This window comes from Passer domesticus, chromosome 1 (assembly GCF_036417665.1).
Source record: "Passer domesticus isolate bPasDom1 chromosome 1, bPasDom1.hap1, whole genome shotgun sequence".
NCBI classification, from domain to species: Eukaryota; Metazoa; Chordata; class Aves; order Passeriformes; family Passeridae; genus Passer; species Passer domesticus.
In genome coordinates this window covers 50,693,183-50,715,550 of record NC_087474.1, presented here as the reverse complement: position 1 = coordinate 50,715,550, position 22,368 = coordinate 50,693,183, and the positions used below count along the sequence as shown (strand labels likewise).

Below are 22,368 nucleotides of genomic sequence, written 5' to 3'. Positions count from 1 at the left end.
TGTACCTATTAAGCACATATAAACCAGAGTTACGATGTTTAATTATATTCAGAGTTGTTTCTTTTTAAATTGATTTTCCTCTATAAAAGAAGATGCTGATGGTCTATTACTTTTAGGACAGGTTTTTATGAGTTTAGTTTTTAATAGGCAACATTTCACTGCACCTATGTTTGCACATGCATATATTAATTTAGAATTTAAAAATACACAGCCAACCAAGAGCTGGTAGCATTCTGTACAATTGGTTTGAGAGATAAGGCTTAAACCAGAACTAGGACTAGTTATGGGAAAAGGCACACTCATCTCACCAGAAGCGTCTTTTCCCCTTGTTTGTAATTTTGGTAACTTCCCAACCAAATTCAAAGGTAACAACACGCCTCCTGTCCACATAATCTAGGCAGTCCTGACACAGCTAGAGTATTTCCCCAGGGAAATATTGTTCTAACTTCTAAAGATTGACTACGATAATAGAATCACAAAACTTCTGAAAAGTATTTGTGTTTATCCTATTTTAATGTTCTGTTACTCAAATAAATTATCCACTGTTTCTTCCAGCATTCTCACATCAGGAGCATTCAGGATGGTTTGTGTCTGTGGTGGATGTTGCATGTTATTATGTTATATGCAGCCAAGGACAAAGCAGTCAGGCAGGATTACCTGCTGCTGCCCAGGAACACACTTTGAAGGAACACACAACCAGTGCTGAACAAAACCTGATACCACCGCAGCCCATGTGCTCCAAAGTGAAATTATGCATTGCAGAAATCAGTTCTGCATCAGTTCTCAATTTAGTTTGAAGCTCAGTTTTGTTGAGTATTGCCTGCTGGCTCCCAACTCTGCATTCTATTTAAGTTCCAGAAGGACAGAATATATTTAGTAATTATCTAATTGTAATAACCAATTGCTAAGCCTTTCAGGAGCAGATGGAATAATAAATATGTATGTGTTCCAAAACTACAACACACAAGGCAATACAATTCTACTAATAATTAAGTTTGCTTTGATACAATATGTCATCCAATAGTATCAGACAACCTGCATCAGGAGGATTTGATTTCTTGCATTTGGTTGTTCAAGAAGCAGATTCTCTGTGGAGCAGAATCTGTTTTGTTTTGCCTCTGAGTCTCTGGAGTACCCATGTAATAATTATCACTGTGACTGTCATTCCCAGCCAGATTAGTGACAGTGGAGACTAAAGTGTCATCTGCAGGCTATGGCAAGAGCTGTCTATTTGAATCAGCCTCTAGCAGCTCTAGTGAACCTTGATACAAGAAGGCAGAAGGCCTAAAATACTAAGTACCATAATTTAATGCATTTTTCTTTCCAAGACAAAACACTGTGTTTCCAAGAAATAGGACGATTTTTCGTTTTCTGAAGCTATACAATCAGCAGCTTGGTAATTTCCTGCTAGTACAGTACGTTAGCTGAACCCCTGATTAGGAGGCAGGAACTTCCACATCATCTCTTTCCATCAATTTCTTTCCAATTCATCACATGGCAAAAATCACTTTTTTCAGGCTACTCATTGCATAGCAATTTTCGAACAGGGGCAACTAGATTCCTGAAATCCAAGACTTTTCACTATCCTGCTGAGCAGAGCACTGCCTTTATTTCCCACAAAGGATCTCCTAACTTTCTGTAAGGGGTTCATGAGATTGAACCATTCTTGTTTGTTTTGTAACTTTGAAGTCACAGGCCATTTATTTTCCAAGATAAGATTGTACCTAAATGGTGGCCAGACAGAGTAATTTAGGCTACAGAAGCGTAAAGAACAGGCAAATATGTGATGAGAATGGTGTTATTCACGCAATTCAAAGTAACACTGCAAAAAGGCAGTTACATTAGAAGCACCACTTTTGGACTAGAGACTGGATCTGCTCAAGGTCAGTCACCACTCTCTTTCTCACCTGGGACTTGTGGTAGAATCACCATCTCTGGAAGTATTTAAAAAATTAGCAGGTTTGCGGCCCTTTCTGATACAGTTCAGTTGACACAGTGGTATTCAGTCAAAGGCTGGATTTGATGATCTTGGGCCTCTTTTCCTGCCTGAAGGAGTCTATGATTCTGTGATGAGGCATTCACCCTCGGGGGCTCAGCTTTGGCAAATAAACTTTCTGTCAGAATTAGATGTTGCAAACAGAAAAAAAAAAGGCATTATCTACTTAAAACCAAAATTTAACATTAATTACTTGAAAGTATTAATACTCTAATATTTATACTCTAAATATTATATAAATATAATCACCCTGATAATCTGAATCCACTACTCTGTAACTCCCATGATACTTATATATATGTATATACACACATATATGTCTCCATCCACAAGGGACTATCTGGGTTTCTTTTCCTTTTGTTTTTCCTTTTGTCTTTTCTTGTAGACAATACACTGAGCACATTCCAGACTGAAGGGGAAAAAAAAAGGCAGAACTCATATCCATAATACTTCTCTTCTGTATACAGGAAAAAAATCACACCTCTTTGCTGGATATTACTTTAATTAATTTCTACATTAGCTCAGTATTGCTTTAGTCAAAGCATCTGAATGAAAAATCAGACTGAAGAGAGAAGGTTCTCTTTTGCATGGTGATGGTTACATTTATCGATGTGAAGGATATCATCCACCTGGCGTTCCCTGGAGACAAGGTGCTAAAAAAAGAGGCTCCTTTAGAAAGATGTGAAAAATTACACACTTTGCTTTGTATAGCATAATTCAATCACCTTTCTAAATTTGAAGGTGAAATATTTTACAGATATAGATGTAAATTAGGAAGGAAGGTCAAGACAAAGAGGATCTTGAAATTTTGGTTATAACACAACAGGCTAACAATCACAATGACCAATCAAGCTGCAAATTAGGACATCAGATGCCCCCCCCCCCCCAAAAAAAAAGTGGTATTTACTTCAGAATAAAATAAAACCTGTCAATACTGGATATTGTTAGTAAAATGTGCAAAGATGTTTCACTCACCCTCCTTTCCTGTTACCCTATATATAAATGTTATGTAGTAACATAAAAGCCACAAAGTTATAATGGCAGTGATAAGAATTCTGGAACCTTATGCTCCTGCCAGCTGCTACTGTATCTCCAGCTAAAGAAGGAGACATTAGAAAGCACCATCAAGTGGCTATTATACTGTAGTTTTACCTTTCAAGTCAGCAATGCAACATGCCAAGAAGGTATTGATGGAACTTCCAAACTGCAGTTTCAGTCCTAAAACTGATTCTCATAAAAACCACAACTCTAAAACCAACATGGGCTAGACAAAAGCCTAGTTCCTGGCTATAATCTGCCCAAAAGCATTCCCTTTGAGCCAGCAGAGATTATGTTCATCAGAGAAGATACAAATGGGATGAATTTGAAGAGAATTAAAAGTAATTTAATTCTTTCTTAAAGAGGGTTTAAGGAAAGCAGTGAAGAGTTTCCACCTGTCAGGCGAGATGTTATGAATGCACTTACGGTCAGCAACCACAGCTTAACAAGAGCATTTAATGAAAAAGCAGTGGACAACTGCTTTCAGTTCGATGAACCACTACTCTTACACCTTAAGCACTCTCATAGCTTCTCATACTCTGTGACACGTGCATTTACTTACAAGGCTCTGGCACGGAAGCAACAACTGCGCCAGTTTAAAAAAAGCCCAACCAAACAAAACCAACTAAAGGAACCCAAACACATTCCCTTCTTAAAGAGTCTGAACATTCAGGAGAGTGTATGAAGGGACGCAATCTTGTTCTCTGCTTGAGAATCCAACTTCCATAAACACACTTCCACTGATGCCTGCAGATCTACAATACCACCTTTAGAAACCCCAAAACGAAAGCAGATTTTCAAGTAACGGAGAAAAGTCCTACTCTGAAACCTTTGTAGCCAAAGCCCATTAAAATGCCGAGGCAGACTCTCGATTGCCAGCTGAGTTTGACAATTTAGCAAACAATCGAAGGCTGTATTTTACAGCTGCACTAGCAGAAAGAGCCTAGAGATGGTAAAAAACATATAGCAGGTTAGATGTTTTCAGCAGAGATAAACACATATCATTGCCACAGGACAGCTGGTACATTGTACAAGGGAATGCTCTCAGACGAAGGGCATATAATTCTAGTCCTCTCTCTAAGAAAGGATAATTTCCATTTAAAAGCTAAGTCCCTAATCTGGGTAGAGGACAAAACAGCTTGGAGAGAAACCCAAATGGAAAAACATATTTGCTCTCAGGAAGACTCTACAGGTCAAAAGAATAAAAAGCAGCCACTGTGGTCATTCCAAGGATTTATTTTGCTACGACACTGACACAGGACCCTCAGGCAATGGTCCATAAGAGGTATTTAGGAAATAATTTAAAAGACCAGGCAATATGGAGCAGTAATTTTCTTAGCACACCCTTCCTCAAAAACCTGCAGCTTAGGGATTTCTTGTAGTGGAGACTACATGAGTGTTTGCTGTGGTTCACAGTATTCTGTGGCGGTATATGCCAAAGCTCAGCAGAGTCTTGTGCAGCAGAGTATGGCTGGGCACCACACAGCATGCCTCCTTGAAGGAGTAAAGACTTGAATCAAATGAGTCATGGACCTAAATTTCCCTCTAGGAATCCCCAACCCTAGATAATTTCTGTTCTTGGGTAATGAGTTACCTCAAAGGCTATCTGAGAACATGCTGGTGCTCTCACCCTGACAACTAATGGTTAAAGTACTGTTGAAATGGAGACCAAATACTATGCTTGGCCTTTCAGAAAACCAATTTGAGCTCAATTTTTGCACCTAGACACCCTCTTTATGTTCAGGGATGGATATACACAAAATGAACAACAGCTGACCATATATTCTAAGAGAAAGGCAGAGTTCCTAAATATAATTTTCTTAGATACACTTTGAAAATATTGACTATGTGCAATAATATTACAAATATTATTATAACCCCCCACAAAATATGAAAGAATTAATTCCTTTGTCATAATTTATTTTTATCATGATAACAAAATAATCCCAAAGCCCAGGATACTCAGATTCCTACCTCCTGATTAGCTTCACTTACACTTTTGGATGAGAAAATGCTCTGCACCTCAGATTCCTCAATCAAGAGATTGGGAATGGAGCAGTTTCTCACAAAGAAATGCTTTCCACACAAGGTAGTGCACTCACTATTGGTAAAGTGCCTATAGAGGAGGCTGGTGGCAGGTGCTATGTAAGTGCAATGAATTACGTATGTTTCTCCACTTCCTCCTCTGCAAAGGAGGAAACTTGTCATTCCTCCTTTTATGAGCAAATGCAGCTGGGAGCTAAATACTCTGGTGACTCCAACTGAATGATTTGATAGTGTTTATGCAAGTAAGCAGCAAGAGGCACTAAATCAGAGCATAAACAAATCTTAGGCTAAATGTGCAGATGAAAACCTAATACATAGTAAAAACTGTATGTTCCTGAAATTAGTATTCAGTTGGTAAAGATCTAAATTTTATTTTCCTGTTTAATTTTCAAATAATTTCAGTACTAAAGTATAACTGCAGGCTGCATGGGGAAAAAATACTGTAATGGTTATTTTCCCCAAATTTAGAAACCATCTGTTTTGAAGTTCTGTTTGGCTAAGCAAATTACAGGACTCACAGACCAGCTAAGTAGTTAAACACATCCAGAATACCTTTTCTTCAGCTCAGGAGAAAAATGTCTTTAGCTGAGCTGTTTTGCATGGCACCTCCAATTTATCCCCTTTCAGTTCTCTCTGACATCTGTGTCGTGGCTCTGGGGTAACAATCACATCGGGGTGCTCCACAAAGGTTAACACAGACAACAGGCTGGCAGCATTTCATGTGTAAGGAAACAGGACTACCATTTCCCTTGCATCTAAAAGGTCAACAAAACACAACCTAATTCCCTTCTTTTGTACAAGCCCAAGGGCAGGTACATGACAGAAAAGATGGCAAGTTCATTGTTAGTTCTACAACACCACAGGAAAAGTAACAGACAGATTTCAGCACTGCCAGTGAAGTGAACAGAGCAGGGAGTAGAGGCTGCTAATGATCTGGGCCTTTCCTTTAGTAATATCCTCCTTTTTTTTTTCCTCAATGAATAGAATAATTTATTTAGAATGAAGACTTAGCCTGTAATTTATTTACCACAGGTTACTTTTTGCATTGTATGATACACAAAGAGCTGATATTAAACTCAAGCTGCTGCAATAAAATTCCCTTTCAATTAATATAACTAAAAAATGTTGTTACTGTGATTAATAATTAGCAAATGGCAGGTGACAAACCAAATAGAATTATAGCACCATTAAGAGTGCACAAACCTCTTATCCCACCCTGTTTTTCTAGAGACATGCATATTTGTCTCCTTGAACCCATCACCTTCCAGTGATCCAAACACACTTGTTCTGTCCCAAATGGCTCCTACAACGTGGGTGTAACACAGTCACTCCATGGCTGTCAAATAATGCATCACAAATGTCTCATCAATCCACAGGAGAAAGGACACTGGAAAGTTGTGAAAGAAGGCAGAAGCTATGGGAAGCAATAGAAAAATGAAGAGAAATGGCATCTCCTTTTGAGCAGGGGATCAGGGCATCTTCCACACCAAAAGCCATCATTCAACAGTGCCCAGCCTCCCCATCTCTACTTTTAGGTTCTCTCCTGTAAACCTTGTATCCAGGCTCTGGACATCAGCTGGCAGAAGTTTGGTGTTCAGCCTCATGATACCAATGGCAAAGGGCACTAGTTCCTCAGGTAACAACTCTGTATTGACCCTACAATATTTGCCCTCTCTTAAAAGCACTACAGCTTGAATCCATATTTCATACATCATCAATTTTCCTCCAGACTCCTTCCTCACTGAGTAAAAAGTGTTTACAACAGTATATAATGATAAACATATAAAGCCATCATCAATCATTTATCAGTTACAATTACTATTTGCATCTGTTTATCTAATCACAGTCTGCAGTAACTGCTGCACTTAAGCAGTTCAAAACCGCTTTAAAGATGGAAATGTTGAGGATAACTACTACATAATTAACTTCACATTTTGTAGCACTCTGCTAACTCATATTTCTATCCCTTTTCAGTTTTAATGTATATTAAATAAAGAGGAATTATTATTTACATACACCCCCATTCACCTCCACAGTCACATGTGCTGACTGTGACAGTGCAGGGGACAAATGGCAGACTAGTCTCATAAACTCTATTTAATGTACAACTTCAGCTGTCTCAGACATTCAGACTCCCAGTACATCTCTGCTGCTACTTTAAATTCACTGAATTGCACATGTAACTATATAAGAAGACAAAGACCTTTCTCTTTTTCCCTCTCCCTCTTCACCTGTGCAAGATCATCCACCAAAAAATTATTTAATCTCAGCCCTGGATGTCAGAATCCATTATCAACCCTCCCTTCCTATTTCTGTTTGCCAAATCCACTAATTTGGAGGTGGCAAAAAAGTGGGTCCTGAGCTAGTAACAGGTTAAAGATCAGATAACTTGCCATGTTGAGGAGCCAAAAGAGGACAGACAACAGTTTTTTTCTGCAGTGACCACAATAACTTAATTTGCTATGTTACATAAATAATGGATTCCTGAGAGTGGAAGGTGTAGTACTTCGGTGTTCTTTCACTCCTTCTGTTTTTAAGAATAAATCCAGTTTTCTGCATCAAAATTAACATTTATCTGAAGATCACTCTGAAGACTTTTGGGGGTTTAATCCAACTCTTCTTGCACTGTCATTTTAACCAGTGAACCATGCAAACACACAACCACTGCTTAACAGTTTTCTCTACAGCGTGTGCTTAGGTAACGACATGGGAAGACCCACTGCCCTTAACCCCCACATTTAAACTGACTCTAAACAGAGAGGAGAGTTGACAAGGTGCCTTAACATACTTCATGTTCACACAACATGATCACAGATGGACTTTTTCCTCTCTGGCCCCTTTGCTCCTTTTTCCTGTCAGACTGCTGTGGTAGGTCATGTGATTGCCACGAAGGCTGGCTGCAGATGCAGCATTTCTAGAAATAGCTGCATTTCTAAAAAGACACCCCCCCACCCCACCAATATAGGCTTTTGAGAGAAAGTTAAGTGTGACTATTGCTGCTGAAGCCTGGCCCATGGATATTGCTGATTACAGCCAAAACAGATGAGAGCACAAACCTCTCTAACCCTCATCCTCCACTGCTGCCAGCATCTGACAAAAACTCCCCATACACTCTCTAGCCATTAATGCCAACTGGACTGTGACAAAGAAAAAAAATAAAAAAATAAAAAAAAAAGAAAAACAAAGAAACAACCCAACCAAAATCTCCCATACAATGTAAGAAGTACTGGTTACATAGCCTGCTCTGTAGATGGCACTGTATGTTAAATAATGATTTTCTCCTTCTTTCACAGTACCAGTTCTGAAGATAATAATCCAGATGCAGCCTTTTACACTCACAGAATATACATTTATTTTAAATCAGGAATAATTCCATGGTAATAGCTTTCAACTGTAACTCCAGAAGTCACCTCGCATTTGCAGTTATGTTTATCCCTGTAGTATGTGACTACCAGGAGGGACAGAGACCCTGTGTAGTCCCTGCCCCAAAGAGTTAACAAGGTAAGCAGTAGGACAAGTGAGGCAGTGTACTACTGAGACATAATGATGTATTCCAGCCACACTGCTGGACCCCCAGCCTGGGTGCTACCCACTGAGTCAGCAAGTGGTGTTGTGCATGACAACAATGTAAATTTTTGGGTTGATTTTTTTGTTTGCTTGTGGGTTTGTTAGTTTTTTTAAGAGACTGACTTCATTATTTGTAACTTTTAAAGAATTTGTTGAAACTGGCATGAGAGCAGAGAGAACACAAAATTGGCAGAGAAACTCAGGAGGCATGGGTACAAACCCAGACCGACAAACATCTAAGGAATCATTACTCTGGGAAGTTAGAGAATGGCATAAACTGGAAAGAGTGAATCCCTCAACAGTCGGTAAAATTCTTTTGAGATTCTGTCAGCTGGGACACTAAAGTAATTAGTATTAAAAGGAACACTAGCTAATTTACAAATTCACTGACAACAATGTTTTCTTGAGGTATTTGGGATGTAAAATTAATTGCCAGCAGCAGAGCTCTCAAAAATCCAAGACAAGTCTTAAATGGTCCAGAACTATGCTAGCATAAACACACAGGCTAACAAAAGGCAGCAGCAAAAACAAAGTGACACACACAAACTCTGAATAACCAACCAACCTTCCTATTGTACACTGCAAATGAGCAGTATAAATCTCCACAGAAGCTCACAACAGAAAGCTGTCTTTCAGGATGCTGCCAGCATTTGTTGATTTGCACTCACCAAAGGAAGAGTTTGCTGGCTTTTGGAATGTGAAAAGGTAAACATAACTACACTTCATATTTAAAAATAAAAAACCCAGGAACAATACCAATATTCTAGTACAAAATATTCTAGTACAAAAAGATTTATATCATAGTATTTCACATATTCTAGCCCATTATATGATGGGGAAAGCATTCCCTGCTCCCTAGTAAGGGCCTTCTATTGGCTGCATACATGGTTTTAATGTGGATTGAAAATATTGCTTCACATATGGCAGAGAAAGATACAAAAGTGTAGCAAATTTGTACCATGGTTAAAAAAAATTAAAAAAGAAATCTCATGTCCTCTGTGGTTGATCTACTCAATCCTGAGTATTTTGTTCTCTTACAACTATACCAGACATATACCATATTCTAAGATTTTTGGCTATTTATGAAAAGTTTATGATTGTTTAAGGATTCTGGTAGGTGTCCAGAAACCTTTTTCTCCAAAATTCTCATATAAAAAATTTTCTTGATACATGGACTTGACAGCTGTACTGGTAGGAAACCACAACTGCTGAATTACAGGTAAAGAAGCCAGATGTGAAAAATATTTCAGTCATTTGTCTTTCTATGTCTTCATACTTTGCCCAGGTATTCAACAGTAAAATCAGGAAGAATTTGTGTAAATTACAACAGTCAAACATCAATACACAAAAAATGAGCAGAACTAAAAAAGGAAGCTTTATAGCATTGGTGAGTGAGAAGAGAGATTAGAATAGGTACAAGCCCAGGCAGCTAACCCTGGAACTTGAGATTAAAGTCAGTACCACCTTATTTTACATACAGAAAAGCCTTTCAGACATTTTTGAACTTCCACTTCAGAGTCTGACTTGTAGTAAGTACCTCTGCATATTTAACTCTACCCACTGAATAATCCCTTTATATTCAATGGAACTAGTAACATGTATAAAAATGCATGAATGCCTAAATCTTCTGATGAATTCAGGGCTTAAGTAACTCTAGTAAGGAAGGGACAGAGGCACTTCCAGATTAAAATATTAATATTAAAGTCAGTGTGCAATTTTCCCATTAATTCCACAAGCTTGGTATTAAGCTCTAAGATTTTCATAAATCATGAATTCTTCAACATATACTGGATACACAGCCTAAAGAACTGTGTTTACAAGGTGTGTTTACAAGGGTTTTAGAATGATTACTCAGGGATAAATTTGGAAAATGTACTTTATTTGTGCTGGTCAAAACTATTCATAAATTTGTCAGGTCAAATGAAGCTCATCTTGTTAAAACCTCTTAAATCATATAATGAATTGCTTCCACACCAGACACACTTGACCCAGCTTATATGCGATTTAGATCACATTTTTAAAATTAAAGCTTTTCTGTTATGGAACAAAAGAATGAAGTAGATAGGAAGAAACCATGAAATAATTAATTTTTCTTTGAGTGGAAAAGAAATGTGAAATAAATGGAAAATTAACTGTGCCTCAGTTTCAACTGACTAGAGCAAACAGAATATCTACTATATCAAATAATTATTATTAAACAATGATTGGAAATGTAACACCTGTTAAAAAAATAATGTTAATATTTAAGCTATTATCATCCAGTTTCAAAATGCACAAAAGAAATAGGCTGATGAATGCTGATTAAATCATGCCACAGCTTTTACATCTATATTGAACTTTTGAAAGCATAATCAATCCAGATTCATGAAATCAAAACTTCCTATATTTGTGTCATTTCTCTTTTTAATTTGCTTTTTTCCCAGCTTGTTTTTATAAGCAAAACAAATGCTATCTCTCCAATTCTGCTTTAAGTCAAGAAGCAAGCTCCTGATAAGTGTTCACAAAGCTGATTAGAAAATTGCCTTATAAACAGCATCATTAAGAGGCCTGTCAATCAGCAGTGATACGGTGGTATTGCTGGTGCCTCAGTAAATTACAGTTATGCCCCACGCTTGGGAAAACAAAACATACAATTCTGAGATTTCTTATTGGCAATTAGATTATAAATGCTGTGTTATAATCCTTAACAATTTGAGAATATATTTATCATATACCATATCTGCAGAATATAGAAAGAAAAAAAATGATTGGAGCAGAGTTTCTTAAGATGCTGTTATAAAGGAATCCCCAAAGTTGAACTGAAAGCTCATAAAAGAGTCTTTTTCAGGTTTTTCAGGAGTGATGCCATAGGAAAGCTATACATATTGTAGGTTCTCTTGACATTCATTCCACCTCCATTTATTTGTATTTACTGTTTGGTTTATGACATGTATTACCCCTAAAATATACTAAAAATATTGGAATTTTTTGAAGGATTTAACTTTTTTTTTTTCATATTAAATACAAGGAAAAGCTTCAAAATGTAAATAACAGGAAACTCTGCTGCCACATGCTGACCTAAACTTCTATAGATACAACGGCACATGCTACATATGCTTTACCTGTCAGTTGTATATGAACCCACATTCACATGGAAATACACGTAGAAGACAACTCTTAAGAAATGCTAGGGCTGCAAAGTCATGGACTTGAGAGCAAGGGGATGCCAGAATTAATGTTTGCCTGTGCCATTTTAATACAGTTTCTTTGGCCTTCACCCTTCAATTACACAGCCCCATTAACCAAACAGGCCAGATTAATTTTGGTAAATAGTATTCTCTTAACTGACACCCTCTGAGTCCTAATTAATCCTACTGCTCTTATGCCTTATTTACTGTATAAACTGCATTGAATGCATGCATGCTGAATTCCTCAAGGGTTTGTGTTGCTTATCATGAAAGAATTGATAATACCATTGGCACATGTGAAACTGTTCAAGAGCAATGACACAGACATATTAACATCTTATGTAAGATCTTAAAGATGGAGTATCCTGTGCTTTACAGAAGCAAGGCAGAGCTCTCAGGAATGTTAGGGTGCTGAAAATGCAGCTTGAGTGCTAAGAGAAATGAATAGCTAACTTGCAAATGGATAAAGTACCTGCAGAGAGTAAACACTCCAGACAATCAACTCCTGAACCACAAGAAAATCAGCAGTGCTTCACCTTATTCCTCCCAGGTGTCTCCGTTCCTGCAGGGGGAAAAGCTGTTGTACATATCTGCACTGTCTACTGCGACTGCAGATTCATTCCTAGAGAACACACCTGGGACACTGACTGATGCCGGTGTCTCAAACCTGTAAGTACCATGAGATCCAAACACTAATTAATTTTATTTCTCTGTTTTTGGTTTTTCCTTAGTTTCAGTCTTGACTTTATATCCATAGGAGTGCAAGTTGTTTTCAAATCAAATGTCTAATGCCTTCTTTTGCTGTTGGATCAATACCTAGGCAGATCCTAGAGACACTTGGATGCATCACTTGAGCTTACCAGTTTGTGGACAGTAGAAGTAGGTTATAATGCCTGGACAGCAGTGGAAAATGAGAGAGATCAAACAGCAGAGAGACAGAAATTTTTGTCTCAATTCAGTGCTTCAAAATGGAAGATGTCACCAGCCTACTTAAAACACCTCCATTCTCATTTTCTTAATCTCTGTATTAATGTCTTTGTGTATCTTGATGTTATCTGCCTTTTCTCCAAAACATTTATAATTCTGAATGCAATATCAGATTGCTATTCTGCCACTTTCTCTTTTTTCTTTACCTTGACTTGGCTTTACTCCCCCCTGCAATATGAATTTACTGCCCCAAAGAAGTCGCAGCTACTTCTATGGCAAGGCATGGAATCATCTATCAAAAATTTGTATTTCCCAACTCGCCTGAAAACAACAGCTTTGCTTAGTGATGTGAAATTGGTATACATCTCTAAAATTAATAGTTCCAGAGCACACTCACTACAGTCAGTTGTTAATGGCTTACTAATTACACATCAGGATGCCATAAACAACTTACAGCCAAAACAACTTACAGCCAAAACGTAAGTTCTTACAACACACAACAAAAGTCAGTGATGACATCCACCAGACTTTCATCCTCTGTGGAACTTGATATAACAGCAGGAAAGAAACATCTTTTCCACAAACATCTAGAGCCAAAAACTGGGAGAGAACAGTGCCCCCTCAGATACAACATGCAAAATGTTTACAGAGGGAACAGTGAATGAAGAATTGAGACACTGTAGAAGAGATATCCAGGACTGTTTGCCATTAGGGTACAGGAATAGATCACTGCAGAGAAAATAATTTCCTTCAGTGTCATATTTTTGGGAAGAAGAGATCAATCACATATGCTAGTATGCACTAAAAATGTAAACAGAACTTAAAGGTCTGCAAACAGATTGCAAAGGAGGAGTCAATGCTTAGTGGCAATGCTTACCTACTTGAACAACCCCCCAAAAATCTAAATAGCACACATTCTTTAACTGACGCACCACAGATAAACACATTTCATTTTTTAATTCTAGAATACTCTAGCCAGATGTGATTGATTTGTCCTCCTACTGGTCCTTGCCCTTTTGTGGTTCTGCAGACATTGGGAACTGGCAATAACTCACCACATGTCTCAGAGAGCTTTTTTGTTTTTGGAAATCTCCAGGCAGCATGACATTTACATTTATTATGGCTGGTTCTGGGCATTTAAGGATGAAAACAATTAAAGTATATTTGCAAGGGATGTGACAAACAGGCATTTGTACTCTGGCCAATTTTTCACTGACTTTCATTGAAGTACACCATTACGTTCCAGCTTTGACTCTGCTGTTGTCTAAACCAGATAATTTCCCAGTATCCATGTGGGCAGGTTGACTGATGAGAATGCCTTTAGGGTTAAATGTCATCAGTGTAAACTATGAGGTCTCTTTCTTGGACAAATTCAGCCCCCACACTCGCTGATGACAATTCAGAGTCAGTGCTGAAATCCATAGAGATAATTTGGACCCCCACCAATCTAAAAGGTAGCTTTCTGGCTCTCTGCAGATCTCCCTCTTGCTCAGAAAAGTGTTTTGACTTTACAACAGGCATCCTTCAATAGCAGCAGGTTGCTTTTGATTTTCATGTGACTTTTTGTACTCTCACCAATCTACAGCCACCAGAGGATAAGGATTATCTGCACCAATGCTGGGCTTTAAGCATACCTCTTCATACCTCTGGGTTAGATTTCCATTAGCAGAAGCTGATTGAAGGGACTGAAGTAACAGAGGGGATGCAAGGGAAAGAACAGCATTTTGCTCTCTTGACAACCCCCTCCCCTCTACATTAATAATGAAATTAGTTTCCATAGTTGCAATGTGCCACAACAATGTAACTGCACATACATAATGTTCTGGTCGGGGGAAGTGAAGTAAGTCAACTGGGAACAGCCTGGGCTGTAGTGACCACACACAGGTGGAGTTTGCAGTCCTGAGATGTATGTCAGGCAAGGAGTAAAGTTAAGCTCTGAACTTTAGGAAGTAAAATTCCAGCTCTTCAGAGAGATAGTGGGATCCCTTGTGAAACTGCTCTCACAGGTAAGGAGAGCAGAGCTGGCAGATCTTTAGGGAAGTCTTCCATAGAGCACAAGAGCTGGAAATCCCCAGGAGCAAGAAATTAGGCAGGGAAGAGAAGAGATGGGCATGGCTGAGTAGGAAAGTTCTGGTCAAATTAAAGGGAAAGAATCAAATGCACAAGCAGTGGAAACAAGCACAGGAAACCTGGGAATAGTACAGAGATGAAATACAGCTGAGGAAGACCAAGGGAAGCTGAACCTGGCAAGGGATGCAAGTAATAACAGAAAGGGCTTCCACACTCTGTTAACCAGAAAAGGAAGGTCAAAGAAGGTACACCCACACCCAATAAACAGTGGTGGAACACTGGTAACAATGGATGAGGAGAAGGCTGAGGTACTCAAAACCTCTTTTGCCCCAGTCTTTGTGTCAACCTCTCTTCCCACTTCTCTTGAGTGGATGGACAGCAGAATGAGGACTGGGAGACAAAGTACTTCCCATTGTAAGTAAGGCGAGATTCATGACTATCTAAGGAACCCGAATGTACATAAGTCTACAAGACCTGAAGAGATACATCCCAGAGTCCTGAGGGAATTGGCCGATGTAGTTGCCAAGCTACTTTCCATGATATTTGAAGAGTTCTGGTAGTCAGGTGAAGTCCCAGGTGACTGAGAAAAGGAAACATCGTACCTCTCTTAGAAATGTAGGAAGTAGGACCCTGGGAACTACTGACCTGTCAGCCTCACTTCTGTGCCTGGGAAGATCATGGAATAGATTCTCCTAGAAGACGTGCTGAGGCACATGGAGGACAGGGAGGTGATTTGATACAGGCAGCACAGCTCCATCAAGGGCAAGTCCTCCCTGAGCAAACCAGCGGCCTTCTATGATGGGGTGACAACATCAGTGGAGAAGGCTCCCCAGAGAAGTGGTCAAAGCTACAGATGCCATTTATCTGGACTTCTGTAAAATGTCTTGGACATAGTTCCCCACAACATCCTTCTCTCCAAACTGGATAGGGATGGATTTGATGAGTAGACTGTTAGGTGGATAAGGAATTGGTGTATGGTCACATTCAGAGGGTGGTGGTCAGTGACTCAGAGTCCCAGTGGACATCAGTGACAAGAGGCGTCACTCAGGAACCTTTGCTATTTAATGTCTTATTAATGATGTAGATGAAAGGACTAAGTGCAACCTCTGCAAATTTACAGATGACACTAAACTGAGTGGTACAGTTGACATAGCTAAGTGAGGGAAGCCATCCAGAGGGACCTAATTATAGCCTTCCAGTAGAAGCCTACAAGAAAGATGAAGAGAGACTTTTTCCAGGGTCATGCTTGGACAACACTCTCAGGCACAGTGTGATTCTTTGGGTTGTCCTGCACAGGGCCAGGAGCTGGATTTGATGATCCTGATGGGTCCATTCCAACTCAGGATATTCTATCATGATTCTAAATGTCTTCAGTTTACTTCAGGATGGTATTATTCAGGTTGTGGAGAGTGATCTACTCTGTGTACAGCTGTGCTGGAGTCTCTCTGGGATTTTTAAATTCTACCCCTTCCTGGCAATTACTGCCTATTACTGCTGTATAGAAGGATCACATATACATTCTCTATATCCCATTAAAGATGGCTTTCCTGCTGAGCTAAACTTACCACTGGAAGTGTTTGAGCTAGTTCAGAACTAAGGTACTCATAGGAATCTTTCTGTAAGTCGAGTCCCATAGCAGTAATGTTGCCCCAACAGTGTGATCTAGAAAAGCATATCTGTTTATCACCTGAAAGTAGCCTTTCCAAACTGAATGCTACCTTGCTAAAGAGGAGCTGGATCTGAATCTCTCTCCCACTAATTCCAAATATTTATTAAACTATGTGGTGGAAATGAACTGCATGTGTGACCTCAAATCCCCATTTCAAGCCTTTTCACAAAGTCTGACTGAGTTTTCAAGCTGCTGTTCAGCCAGAAATGCAAATACAGGTTTAGAGGCTCAGCACAACTAAGCTCTGTGTTCATCAGTCATTTAATGTATGCCAAATGGTCTTTGTGGCTCAAAATCATTTTATGCAATACTAAGCAAGGCCCTCGTTGTTTTTGCTGACTTGCAGTAAGCCAGTGGGATGCCAGGCTGCCATCATCAGAACATCTGCTTCATTGGGAAAGTATTTCAGCAGGCCATGCCTTGTAATAAATGATATGACCCTGCAAGGCTGACAGCAGCACTCCTGTGGGCAAACAGCTTGCCAAAGGTCAAAGCCACCCAATTCTTTGGGACCAGCAACATAATTTCTGTCCACTCCACCCTTAACCAGAGTCTTAGAGCTGCAATGGATAAGTGAAAAAGTACATCACTGATAATATATCTTCTGCCAGTAAAGAACAAGAGAAGGGAGGGAAAGAGAGGAAAGCTGAGGAGAATGGGAATCCAGCTGTGAAGCTATTTACTCTGCCACTGAAAACAAAGCTATTCCCAGAAGCACCACTTAGTTTGCCTCACTCAGAACTGGGGTAGCAAAATGTGTATATAAACTATTTCAGTTATGAAACAGGTTAGAGAGGTCTTATACAAACACCCTCACTAGCACAGATACCTGTCCATTTTAATTTACAACCTTTCCCAGAATAGTCTCTGACCTTCTTTCTTTTCTTTTTTTAAAGAAGTTACAAATTTTCTTTCATCTTTTAGACTATGAATATAGTCTAATACATAGTCCTATAACACAAACCACAATTGCATTTGTAAAATTTTTGCTCCATTCACAATGCAACATCAGTAAAACCCCAGTGAAGTAAAACAGTACAAACACTTTAATTTTACTAACAATGTAAACAGCATCAAAAGGACTTGGGATCCTGTTCATCTACCTGTGACATTAGTAGTCAGTGGATGCTCTGTTGCTACAGTTAGAGAAAGGTCTTGCTTCCATTGTTATTGCTATTGCCTTTTGAAGTGAAATGACAGTGGCACTCTTTCGAATGGCAGCATTTTACAGCAATTTAACTTCCTGCCTAAAGAAGGCAAACTGGCATGAAAATTATCTGTAAAGCACAACCACATATACACAGAGTTTATATTTAGATAGATTAGATAGATAGATAGATAGATAGATAGATAGATAGATAGATAGGTCGATATATATATATATATATTTATATACACACACACACATACATACACACACATACATGCTGGTATTTTCAATACAGACATCACATACAGCATATCAAAGGCCATAGGGATGAAGAATAAATTACTTGGCAAGATTATTTTCTAAAGTAATTTCACAGAAAAGAAACCATTTCCTAAAAAAGCCTACCATTACCCTCCAACCTCTTCTTTGATGAGCACTGCAGCTGATTTCTACCTTCATTTTTATTTACCTTCCATGAAAGCACCACTGAGGACCTAATGAAGAATGCTGGGTAGTTCTGGCATTATTGGATTTTTTGTTATTTATTTATTAGACATGAGAGCTGTTATCAGCAAGCAGTCAGGTGAGTCAAATCAGACAAAGCATTATCTGATTCCTGTGCTGTAAATCAGATTTTAATAGAGAAAAGATCAGTATCCCTTTGGGAATGGAAAGAATATGTTTATAATGTGTTCTGAGTAGGTGCTACACAATAGCAAGTATGAATAAAAATATTTTTTCTAATCAATTTTCCACTTTCTTCTCCAAGTTCTTTCACCCATAAGATGAGAACTAAAATAAATGAAAATTCTGTTTGTGACAAGTACTAGCAAATAACGAAGATAAGCACTCATAAAGGCATGCATACATGCTGCATTCTCAGACATAAAAAATACTGAATTCTGTAATATTAAAAGACATCATTGTTTCTCTGCTAGCAGAATGTCAGGTTTATCTAATTCAGACGTTGAAATGAGACCTTTGGTAGCTTATTCTTGACCTCAAAACAGCTTTTGTCCTAGGTATTTATCCTTGTCTTTTTCTATTCAGAACCTATCAAGTATCATGACAGCACCTGTACACTGGACACAGATAACATTTGACTACCTCTTGAAGGTTTTACAAATTTTAATTGGCAGAGTAATATAGATATGCTCAGGCAGAAATTTGTGTTAAACATCAAAAACCTTGATACAAAGCCAGCTCTTTCTTGTATTGCAGTGTTGTTTGAATTTTGATTTGCTGGAAATTACTGCTCACGAAAACGAGGGCTCCCCTACCACCTAATGCATCACTGTTTGAACTAAAATTCTGAAATTAGTTTACTGCCCAGATACATAAATATCCTGAGAGCTCAAAAATTACTTTTTAAAACCCAACTTCTTAGGTCACATCCAATTAATTCCATAACAAACTGGAGGAATAGGCCTTTCATGTCACGCTCTGCTTAAAAATTCCATTCCTTTTATGATTTACACATGAAAATGAATTTATAACCACAAAAAATTATTCACTGAGGTTTACAATATATTTACATGGAGGTTTGCAAAGGTGTGTGCTCAGATTGCTATTAATGAATGAACAGCTAAACCTTTGCCATTGCCAGCCATTAGCAACAAGGCTGACATCCATATCACACTTCAGTTTCCATTCCTATTATTCTATTTCCCCCACCTGATCCTCTGCTTCTCCATCCCAATTTACAGGAGAATTAATATTTTTTTGAAGTAAGTGCAAAACTACAGGCAGCATAAAAGTGCAGTAACACAACAGAAGTTAGTATCAAACTTTAACTATCAGAATGTAGATCCTATTTATTAGGGAAAAAATCCAACCAAGACACAACTAACCACATGCTGAATTGGAGATATTGGTTTCCCTCTTGGGAAATGTAATTGAACTTCAATTTTTTAATCAGTATCTGAACAACAACCTAATTCAATGGTTATTCTGCATTTGGATCAGTGAAAAGGTTAGCTCTAGTCACTTGGGCAAGAGAACAGTTTGAGGTTGTAATGACCTTGATTATTTGAGACAGATCGAGCCAGTTCAAGGAAGACCAGATCATTGTTTGGTTTTACATATATATCTGTGATTAATATGGAGAAATAAATGAAAGAACTACAACCTGGGAGAAACATGAGTATTGAGACTGAAAACAGCCTATAACAGGATGCAATATATACATCACAAACAAAAACACTGTAAAGTCTGCTCTCTTTCCTCCTGGAAAATAACAGCAACAAGGGCAGGGAGAAGTAGAGATGATGGTGTTGTCTTAAGATGAAACAAGCAGGAAACAGTCACATAAATACTTCTTTGTACCCCAGAAAAAGAAAAAAAATGAAATTAAGAACATTAAAATCCCTGTAGGTCCATATCTAGTTATGACCAAAATTTAAGAAACTGATGTCTTAACTCAACCCTAGAGAGAAAAAATATTTGCTGCCATTTCATCTCCCCCCTGCATTCTCCTCCAGCTGACACAGCTGACTTGCAATCCCTTTCTCTTTAGCAGATCAGGCAGCCATAATTCAGTTGTAACAAAGAAACAGACCAGACAGACCATCTTTAAAATTACCAACTTCCTAATGAGCACCTTGTAAATCTGATGAAATTTATGGAATTAAACTGAAAAAAAATCTGTTGTACCTGAAAAATGGCTTTTTCAACTAATAAAAATCAGAAGAAAGGGCTTCAACCTCATTGCATCTACAACATTTTGATCCATACAGTAGCCTTTTGCAATACAACACAGATTCAGAGATGCTTCCCTCATTAATGAAGCTGGTTTGAACTTCTTGCACCTAATTCTGAAGGACAGAACATTTTCTGAGAAATTAGCACCTCAGTGCAATGGGTCGCAGAAGTTGCTGGACAACAGGAGATGAGCAGATGAAAATTCAGTATTGTATATGTCAACTGTATACATACAAATGAAAATATCTGACTCTTTTTCAAATTAAGGGAATGTCTCTTGTGCAATATATTCAGCTCTTCCAATCCAGTTTAAAAGGACAGAAATATTGCTAGCCAGACAGCTCTTCATCTGGCAATTCTCCCACAATCCAAAAACTAATGCCATATTTATATATTTTATAATTAATGAGCTACTAATGCCTACCACCACCTTAACTGCACGTGCTCAAGCTCTCAGTGGAACCAGCAGATGTTCTGCTGGCTGCACAGTGGGTCACTCACATTAATTCTTAGCCAGTGAAGGCACTGCACTGCAAACTGTGAGAACAGCATGCCCTTTATGCATGGAATGGCTCTAAAGCCTGGACATGTCAATCAGACTGAGACTAGAGCCTCTTAATTACTGCTTTGCTCCCACTTAAGTTTTAATGAATCTTCATTGAAAATTTCCCATTACTTTCCTGTGTAAATACATCCCAATTGACTCAGTGTGGGAGGAAGAGGCAGGAGGATGAAAGCTGTTTCGATTTTTTTGGGTTATAAAACCTCCTTTCTCTACAGATAAATGTCCCTGGTTCTAGATCAAATGGCATCTTTTCCACTTTAAAATAAGAAAAAGCATCTATTCACTCAGGGTTGAGAAACAGACAATATACATGAAGCGGTTCAGGCGAAGTGAGGTAGCTTTGAAAATCTGTATCCCGTTAGTATTTGTCTGTTGTAACTTTATGGCTTATAAACAGGAGTTTAGACACTGCTGGCTTCTTCTCCCTGGAGGGCAATGTATCAAGATGGTAATGTATCATGACCTCAGCAAATGTTCTGTTTGAAGAGCGCAATGACTCCCAAATGGAAAATGTGTTTCTGCCTGTGAGATCTCAGGTTTAAACATATTTCTCTTGCCTTTTTTTTTTTTTTTTTTTTTTTTTTTTTTTTTTTTTTTTTTTTTGTAAAAAAACTCCTTCATTTCTAGGAAAAATTGGCCCGGCAGGGATTCAATGCCATGCTTCACCTTCAAACTTGTAAGGCCCTTCATCACTGGTGAAGCTGCTCTAAATGTAGGGTCAGGACCACACCAAACCCATTGTCCCAGAGGCATGTCACTTACTGAGGTTCCACTTAAGGCCTGTCGTGGTCACACTCTCGCAGGGGTTCCCAATGGGGATGAGGCCACACCAGGAGCCCTCCAGTCCTGTGTCCACATGCAGCTTGTGCTTGCCCTGCAAGACAGAAGTGTTTCTGCAGTCAGTACCTGCCCAAATGGCACTTGATCACAAACCTTGCAAAAAAAAAAAAGAGGAGGTACTTGGAGACAGCTCCAGAATGTCCTGCAAGGGCTCAGGAATATTTGATTGCAGCAGGAAGTCAGGCCACTGATGTTTATAGAGGGAGGAGAGATGTATGCTTAGGTTCCAGACCTTAGAGCTTTCAAAAGTTTGTTTCTAGGCTTTCCTAAGCAGAATGTAGCTTTCCTCATTCTTCCCTGGCATTATTTGAATAGGCCCTTCTGTCAAACCTAGGCTCTTTAATCCTGTGAAATGAAGGCATCCTTATGCATTCACATGTTTTTTCCTCATCTAAACAGCTGTGTTTCACTTCCTAAACAGTGCTAGTCAAAGCACCACTGAAGCACTTCAATTATTTTGACAACATCTGTAAAATTTCATGTACTTCTCCAGGCATGTACTCTACCCAGAAGGAGGAATACATGCAGAAATTTAACTAGGTACTAGAGAAATTAACCTAAATATTTAGAGTAACTTGCTTACACTAAATAATGAAAAAACTAAAAACATTTTTTTAGTTAAAATTAAAACTT

At 38.5% G+C, this 22,368-nt stretch overlaps 1 protein-coding gene across 8 annotated transcripts in view; it reads right to left on the bottom strand.

The window, feature by feature from the left end:
• The window catches only part of TPK1 (thiamin pyrophosphokinase 1), a 303,903-nt gene that overhangs the window by 41,177 nt on the left and 240,358 nt on the right, over nucleotides 1-22,368 (bottom strand). For 3 of the 8 annotated variants that reach the window (XR_010362112.1, XR_010362120.1, XR_010362115.1), the window contains 2 exons: nucleotides 21,658-21,769; nucleotides 1,908-2,114 (listed from right to left, as the gene is read on the bottom strand). Coding sequence is in view for 3 of the 8 variants with exons in the window: in XM_064419491.1 (XP_064275561.1) it covers nucleotides 12,336-12,376; nucleotides 21,658-21,769 (153 nt within the window). In the remaining 5 variants the exon portion in view is untranslated. Of the gene's footprint in view, nucleotides 1-1,907; nucleotides 2,115-12,286; nucleotides 12,377-21,657; nucleotides 21,770-22,368 lie in introns of those variants that run through there. The other 5 variants (XR_010362119.1, XM_064419485.1, XM_064419477.1 and 2 more) reach the window with 3 other exon arrangements.